The sequence below is a fragment of the Pteropus alecto genome, unplaced genomic scaffold, assembly GCF_000325575.1.
Source record: "Pteropus alecto unplaced genomic scaffold, ASM32557v1 scaffold400, whole genome shotgun sequence".
Taxonomy (NCBI): Eukaryota; Metazoa; Chordata; class Mammalia; order Chiroptera; family Pteropodidae; genus Pteropus; species Pteropus alecto.
In genome coordinates, this window is record NW_006430045.1 from 200,604 (window position 1) to 208,599 (window position 7,996).

At 49.6% G+C, this 7,996-nt stretch overlaps 1 protein-coding gene across 3 annotated transcripts in view; it reads left to right on the plus strand.

Annotated features, from left to right (window-relative positions):
• Positions 1–346: 346 nt before the first annotated feature.
• Positions 347–7,996, plus strand: part of ATF6B (activating transcription factor 6 beta) — a 9,633-nt gene continuing 1,983 nt past the window's right edge. For 2 of the 3 annotated variants that reach the window (XM_015589179.2, XM_015589183.2), the window contains exons 1-14: positions 358–499; positions 863–942; positions 1,086–1,164; positions 1,412–1,503; positions 2,009–2,144; positions 4,831–4,916; positions 5,057–5,189; positions 5,272–5,403; positions 5,551–5,684; positions 6,351–6,536; positions 6,623–6,714; positions 7,156–7,332; positions 7,511–7,618; positions 7,808–7,889. In XM_015589179.2, coding sequence (XP_015444665.1) covers positions 409–499; positions 863–942; positions 1,086–1,164; positions 1,412–1,503; positions 2,009–2,144; positions 4,831–4,916; positions 5,057–5,189; positions 5,272–5,403; positions 5,551–5,684; positions 6,351–6,536; positions 6,623–6,714; positions 7,156–7,332; positions 7,511–7,618; positions 7,808–7,889 — 1,608 coding nt within the window. In that variant the 5' untranslated portion in view covers positions 358–408. Of the gene's footprint in view, positions 500–862; positions 943–1,085; positions 1,165–1,411; positions 1,504–2,008; positions 2,145–4,830; positions 4,917–5,056; positions 5,190–5,271; positions 5,404–5,550; positions 5,685–6,350; positions 6,537–6,622; positions 6,715–7,155; positions 7,333–7,510; positions 7,619–7,807; positions 7,890–7,996 lie in introns of all 3 variants that reach the window. The other variant, XM_006904623.2, reaches the window with a different exon arrangement.

Consider the following 7,996-nt stretch of genomic DNA (forward strand, 5'->3'; position numbering starts at 1 on the left):
AAACCATATGCATGTGTGCTACTTTATTTTTTTACAAAGGGGGGCGGTACTTATCCATTTCCGAAGATGAATAGAAGCTGTCTAAAATTTAGGACTGGCTGGGGTAGACACCGGACCTTCAAATCCTGGGAACTACATCTTCCAGGATCTTTCTCGCTGGGTCTCGTTTCGCGCATGCGCAAGATCTGCGGCCGGTTACGGTAGAAGTGCACCCTTCTGTCGTGCTCCCATTGGTCCTGCCTGTACAGCCGCCTCTTCTGTTGATTCATGTGCTCAGCACCTAGGTCTCTTACTGGTCGACAGAGTTTCCGGGACGCCCCCTTTTTTAAAGAGTCAACTGATTAGTTGGTGATGGGGAGAGGCGGGCCTTGGGAACCGTCTCATGGTTGTGGGGGGCGGGGGGTAAAAATGGCGGAGCTCATGCTCCTCAGCGAGATTGCGGACCCGACGCGTTTTTTTACAGACAACTTGCTGAACCCGGAGGACTGGGGTCCGCGGAGTGAGGCCTGGGGGAGGGGAGAGGGCTGTGGCACGTTGTGCCCCTGAGGCACACAGGAAGGAAGCTGAGGCCCAAAGAGGAAGGCTGGGCAAATACGGAATCCACCTTTCGAGGGAGGGCGGAGCAGGGGGGCCCGTTGTGCTTTCGTGCGATGCGGGAATACAAGAGGCCTCCGCTCCCTGCGTAAACGTCGATTTATTCCGGGTTCGGGGAAGGAGGGGCTGAAGTTCTTTGGTTGTAACACTTTCAAGTGGGCGGGCGGTGGGTTTGGCGGAGTGGATCCAATGAGGGATGAAGTGAGGGCTGTGTGTGGGTACGTAGGCAGGGCCACCGGACTACCCCCCTGACCCTCCGCACTTGCAGACTGCACCTTGTATACCGGCCTGGATGAAGTGGCTGAGGAGCAGACGCAGCTCTTTCGTTGTCCGGAGCAGGATGTCCCGGTATTTCTACCCCAGCAGTCTTGTCTCTTATCCTTGGTGGGTGGGAGTGGTCCCAGAACCGGGACTCTTCTCCAGGCCGGAGCTCATCTGGAGCCACCCCTTCTTTCTCACACTCCTGCCATCTAATATCCTCCCTTATTCAGTTTGGCAGCAGCATGCTGGATGTGGGAATGGATGTCAGCCTCCCTGAACCCCCATGGGACCCCCTGCCTATCTTCCCAGGTAAGATATCATTTGTGATTCTCTTATCCTTCCAGAAACTCAACTTCCCACTGTTTCCCAGAAACCGTGTAATTCCATGTGTCCTCGCACCTCCATGTGAGTGTCTGTGCACTCCTCTCCCCTTTAACAGCTCATGCGTTCCTTCGCCTTTGCCCCAGTGAAGGGGTCCTCACCCATATGTCCTTGGACACTCAGGATTCTTCTCAGACTCTGCTTCCTGGTAATTTTCTAATCCCTTTTCCTTCAGATCTTCAGGTGAAGTCGGAGCCATCCTCTCCCTGCTCTTCCTCTTCTCTCAGCTCGGAATCATCACATCTTTCCACAGAGCCCTCCAGCCAGGTGAGAGAGACATCTCCCTCCTTCTACTCTATGTGGCAGGGACTCTGCTCCATTCCCTTCACCCATGGGTGCTGAAGATTGATTTGTGTGCATGGGGGTGAGGGAGCTTTTCCTTGTATTTGTCTTTTCTTTAACATTCCCATTGGTTACATCTCCACTCTGGTTTCTAAAAGTGAAAACAATCTTTAATGGAGATATGTGGCAGCTGTGATGGGGTGGGGGAAAAAGAGTTGTCAACTGGTAAGAATTATGAAACTGTTCCTGCCCAAGTTGTCCACTCTAGGACAATATTTGAAATGGTGAGACTTTATCAACCTTCTGAGGAATAAAGTAGAAGGAGAGAACAGGGGCCAGAAAGATATTAGGGGGATACTGCGTACCATTCAAACCAGAATGTCGGATAATTGGTGGTTTGTAAGCTCTAAAGCTTTTGTTCTTGCCCTTATTCTTAACACGTCTCCTTGTTTTCTTCTTTCTGCTCCCCTGTACCCCTGCTCTCACCCAGGCCTCTGGTGTGGGGGAGGTGCTGGTTGTGAAGATAGAGTCCTTGGCACCTCCACTCTGCCTCCTGAGAGATGATTCAACACCCCCATTTGAAACCATCCATATCAATGTGGGCCCCACCTCTGATAATCCCTCAGGTAATAACAGCCTACTCCCCATCCCCTGGCTTTACCAAGGTAGAATATGTGTTCTTGTTCACACGCATGTATGTGTGGGTGTGGTGGGGGGCAGGCACCAGGACAAGGAGGAAAAGGTAGGGAGGGTAAATGGCAGATAACCAGAAGAAAGGCCAGGAGTGGGAGGGAGAATTTCAGGAAACCACAGCAAGGGCGGCACCAAAGAGATGGATATGGTGTTTCTTTTTCTTGTTCCTAGTATCCTGTTGTGATTTAACTTCTGCTGCTTTGCAGTTTTTAAAAGCTATAGATAGTTTAGGGCATATTTTATTTGTTATTTTTTCACCGTGACATTTTATCATACAAAGTTTTAAACAAAAAAGTTGGAATACTATATGCCTAACTCCTGTGTTCTACAATTAACAGTATTTGTGCAATGTTTTAAAAATGTTATCAAGTTTATCTACTCGTGTGTTTATTCAGTAAACATTTATCGAGCCCCTACTCCATGCTAGATACTGGACAGGGTGCTGGGGATGCAAAGATGAAGAAGACATCACCACCACACTGACTTGAGAATACTGTAGTGTAGTGGCGGTAGAAAGACAAGTACCAGTGAATACAGGTGTGGTATTCAGGATTTTAGGATAGAAATCTTTACGGGGTGCCATGTAAGCTCATAAGAGGGGGTCATCCACTGGATTCGGGCTGGATCAACAATGTGCTCCTGGAGGAAGAATTTCCTGAGCTGAGTTTTGAAGGACACATGGAAATTAGCCAGAATAATGTGGGGACGTGTGTGTGTGTGTAAGAAACCTGTATCTCGTCAGAGTAGATATGAGCAGGGAGTAGGGAATGGCAAGGAGGTGCCAAGGCTTCAGGATCAGGTGGGAACCCTGCTAAGAGCCTCTTAGCTTTTATCCTGTAGGCGGTTGGAACTCTTTGAAAAATCAAGCAGGAGAGCAGTATGATTAGGAAGATGACTCTGGTAGCAGAATGGAGGATGGATTGCAGAAAGGCAGGACTAGAGACAGGAAGAAGTGAACCAAGGAAGACGCTTATGCAGTTAATCAAGTAAGATATTAGAATGCCAAAAAATGCCGAGAAGAAGGCAGAAAGAATGAAATGGAATGGATGAGTTGCAGTCACCTTCTGGGCATTGGAGAGAGGTAGGAGTTGAAGAGAGAGGATGCCTCAATTTCTGGCTAGGGCAGCCATCCAGTGGGTGATGGTACTGTTCACTGGATGGAGACTGCAAGAATGAGAGCCCTCTGCTCAGGGAGCATGATGAAGTCAGTGTTGGACACGTTTATTGTTGATTTCAAAGTACCTTCAGAATTTCCTGGCATTGCCTCTCTCATTAAACTCCAGCCGGAAGCAAGAGGGCAAGGGAGATCCATGATACGATCCATTCATGTTTTCTTCCTGGGCCTCAGAGCAGGGCAAGGAACGATGGAGAGTGGATTTGGAGAGACAAACAGATCATATCCAGCATGTTATTAAAAGCTACAAAGAGGACACAAAATAAAGATTGTAAAGCCTTTAACAGTAAAAAGATTGTTGATGACTTTACAAACGATAGTATTATTAGAGCCAGATAGTCCTTTATGATTTGTATTTTTTGAGGGCCTGTACTTTACTCTTCACTTTGATAGGCACGAGGCATAAGACATAGTCTTTGCTTTTGGAAAGTCATGGAGAGTCTCATGTGTTATAACACAGGGTTAATAGCTCAAGTAGTGATCACCTCTGAGGAGGGGATCTGGGTGTTTGGTGGACAAGGAAGGGAGAGAGATTCACTTTTCACTGAATTCCCCTTTGTTCCTTTGGAATTTTATATTGCCTGACTTTTACCTATTCAAAAATATAAATTGATTTGAAGTTTTAAAATAGTAATATTGGAGATCATTAAGTACCAAAATGAGTGGTATGGACCAGAGGTAGTGGCAGACTGTTGACCTTAGGGCTAAATCTGGCCGTCAGCTAAGTTTTATTTTACCTATGTGGGGCAATCAACAAGTCTTATAGATAGATTTAACAGAGGCTATGAAGGCTCAGAGGTAACTGAGGCTTTGCGATTTGGTGCCTGGGAGGCTGACAGGTGCGGGAAGGGAATTTGTGTGAAGGGACAAACAGTGAGCCCTGTATAAGTTCAGTTGACTTTAGGCAAATGGTGGGGCATAAGAATGGAAGTGACCAGCAGGGAGCTTGGGAATTAGGATCAGGGCTCAGGGGAGCAGTCAAGGGTAGAGATGCAGACTTAGCAGTTGTCGGCATGGAGATGTGTTGTGACATTGGGCCAGGAGGAGGTGAAAATCCAACAAGTTGGGAGTATGGGCCCATATGAATGCTGCAGACTCTCTGTGCTTGGGCCTCATCTATGTGAATGGACAAGGTCCATGAGGAAGAAAGAGGGTAAGCGAAAGGGCAAGGATAGCCTTGAGGAAAATTGAGCAGTGGTGAAAAAAAACAAACGAAGGAGCCCCTGAAGATGAAAGGCAGTCCTGAGTAAAGAGGTAGTAGGAGAGTCTGCAGATTAGCAGCCCCATGGCATCTCCACCTTCTGGACTGCCTGCCTAGGACCAGAATAGTTTTCTTTGTAGGAACAAGGAGAAATGACCATGTCTCTCATTTCCCAATTGTAACCCTTTTCTCCTTCAGTGTTTATCTGATATCCAGCTTTTTGTCTCATCCTGCCACCCCACAGATGTCCATACCAAGATAGAACCTGTTTCTCCATCTTCCTCCGTCAACTCTGAGGCTTCCCTGCTCTCAGCAGAGTCTCCCAACCAGGTGAGCATCAATGTCCCTCCCTCCCTCCAGGCACTACAGTGAGTTCCTTCTGACTCAGAGGAACAAGAGCTTTTTCTTCTTTAGCTTCTTCTCTTCAACACTCCTCCTGACTCACACATTTTCTGGAATGCCCTTCATAGGATTTTATAGGAGAGATACTAGAAGTGAAGACAGAGTCTCCATCCCCTCAAGAGTGTCTCCTGCAGGATGTCCCAGGCCCCCCACCTGGAGCTTTCCAGATTAGCATGAGTCCATCCCCCGATGGATCCTCAGGTATTGGGGCCTCCTAATACCTGGGCTCCCTGGCAAAAGGCCTGTAGTCCTGATAATTCTTCCTTCCTTTACCTACCTTTAGGCAAAGCCCTGCCCACCCGGAAGCCACCACTGCAGCCCAAACCTGTGGTGATAACCACTGTCCCAGTGCCACCCAGAGCTATGCCTCCCAGCACCACCGTCCTTTTGCAGCCCCTTGTCCAGCCACCCCCAGGTACTGAAGAAGGAGAGAAGGAGATGGGCTAGATTGACCTTCTAAGGGAGTTTAGAGCCACTGAGGCCCTCATGTGCTTAGGTGTGGACACAGGACCCCACTTGACTTATAGCTCTCTTGCCTCTTTCTCCTGCTCATTTGCCCCAGTGTCCCCAGTTGTCCTCATCCAAGGTGCTATTCGAGTCCAGCCTGAAGGGCCGCCCCCGCCTGCTCCACGGCCTGAAAGGAAGAGCATTGTTCCAGCTCCTATGCCTGGGAACTCCTGCCCTCCTGAAGTGGATGTAAGTATTGGGCAGGGGCAGCGCGGGGAGGAGTAGGGCTAGTAAAGGGAATGGAAGAGGAAAGTCTGTCATGAAAGAGAACTGTGGGATGAGAAGAGAACAAAAAGCGAGGAAGCAGACCCTTAAGATGATCCTGAAGGTCAGAGTGGACCCCTGTTTATATATGAATATCAACTTTATGTAGTTTTAGGATCCTTATTTTTGTTACCACTGCAGATGGAGAAATGGGGGTGATCTCAGTAAATCAAAGGCAGTGGAGTCATCATCTTATGGTTGTGGCCATAGTTGGAAAAGGGAAGTTGTTTCCTAGGAGAAAGCCAGTTAAACTTCTTTAATTATAGCAAGGTTAAATGTAGGACCTTCAAAAAGGAGAATTGAGAAGAAGGAAAACCAGCCACTAAGGAGAGAAACTGAGATTTAGGAACCAGGATGGAGGAAGTTCTTCCTACAGTCTAACTTCTCTCAGCTCTGAGGAACAGGAATAGGGAGTTGCTGAGAGAAGAACCCTTTCCCTGAAATGTTTTAGTAGAGAGGAAAAACCCTTCCCCCTCTCTTGTGGAGTAAGTAAGGTCAGGAAGGCAGGAGAATGGCCCCTGTGAGCTTTGGGTAATGGTTCCCCTCTTCTACCCACCTTTCATTCCCTTTTTGATCCTCTGTGTGCCTTAGACAAAGCTGCTGAAGCGGCAGCAGCGAATGATCAAGAACCGGGAGTCCGCTTGCCAGTCCCGGAGGAAGAAGAAAGAGTACCTGCAGGGTCTGGAAGCTCGGCTGCAGGCGGTGCTGGCTGACAACCAGCAGCTGCGCCGGGAGAATGCTGCCCTCCGGCGGCGACTGGAGGTGCTGCTGGCTGAGGTGAGACATCTGTCCTTGGGGGACCAGGGGGAATAAAGGCTTCTTTGAAGGACCCACCCTCTCTTGTCTCTTCCTCTGCACCTTAGAACAGCGAGCTCAAGTTAGGGTCTGGAAACAGGAAGGTGGTCTGCATCATGGTCTTCCTGCTCTTCGTTGCCTTCAACTTCGGGCCTGTCAGGTGAGACCTGCCTTGCCTCTCCAGAACCTTCAAGGTGGAGCTCACCCTCACAGTCACCTGATTCCTGCTTTGGCACGGTCTGTTTCATTCCACGTACACACAGACAACTCTCATGTCCCTGGCACGGTGGTATATCCAGCAGTCCCTTTTTGTTCTATCATTTCTCTCACAAATGGTAGGTCCTGGGGTAGATGTTGGTGATAATGTTGATAAAAACAGACTATTAAGTGCTTCCTGAGTTCTCGGTTAAGCACTCTCCTTTCTCATATTTCCTGGCCTTAGGAGGTAGGGACCGTTCTTATTCCCATCTTACAGGTGAATGGATTCAGCCTTATAGAACAGATTGGAAGCCAGCTGGGCTGTCTGCAGAGCCCTTGTTTTTAACCAGCCTCCCAACAAAGCCAGAATTCTTCCTTGTGCTCTGTCCTTCCCTGTCCACAGCATCAGTGAGCCACCATTGGCTCCTGTCTCTCCTGGGATGAGCAGAGAGGCGCCTCGACCCCGGAGACACTTGCTAGAATTCTCAGCGCAATTGCCGGTTCATGGGGTTGAAACCCTTAAGGGTTCCCAGGGCCCTGAGGAGTCCCAGCCCAGCCCTGAAGGCTGGCCAGGTTTCAGGTGAGGAGAGGGGCCTCTGTCTTTTGGGGGTGTTGAGTGTGTTGTCTCCCCCAAAAGTACCTTTTCGTTTTGAGGGGAGCTGGAGTTGCTCTCTTGCCATCATTGCCCTTTCTGTTGATGGGGGGTGGTGGCATGCTGGGCGGCCTGCGATCATTGCCTCCCCACTGCCTCACTCCAGGAACCTGACAGCCTTCACCAGGGGTGCCAAGGAACTGCTGCTAAGAGACCTGGACCAGCTCTTCCTCTCCTCTGACTGCCGGCACGTCAACCGAACTGAGTCCCTGAGGTGTGGGGGATTCACAGCTGGGATATCTTCCTTGTCATTCTGAAGCCCCTCCACGGATGGCCTGGCTGTCCTTTCTTGCTAGAGCACCAGCTCTCCTTGCCTGCTCTGCTCCCTCCTATGTGTATTGCGGGTGAGGAAAGTGGGAGCTTTGACCTGGCATGGAGGTGTTCCCCTCTTCTGCTTCCCCAGGCTTGCTGACGAGCTGAGTGGCTGGGTGCAGCGCCACCAGAGAGGCCGGCGGAAGCTCCCTCAGAGGGCCCAGGAGAGACAGGTAGGAAGGAGGGCTAGTTTAAGGAAGGCCACTTGCAGACAAGGGCTTAGTATCCTCGGGGTTTTGAGGGACCATCTCATAGTGGAGGTTTGAGAAGTTGAGGAAGT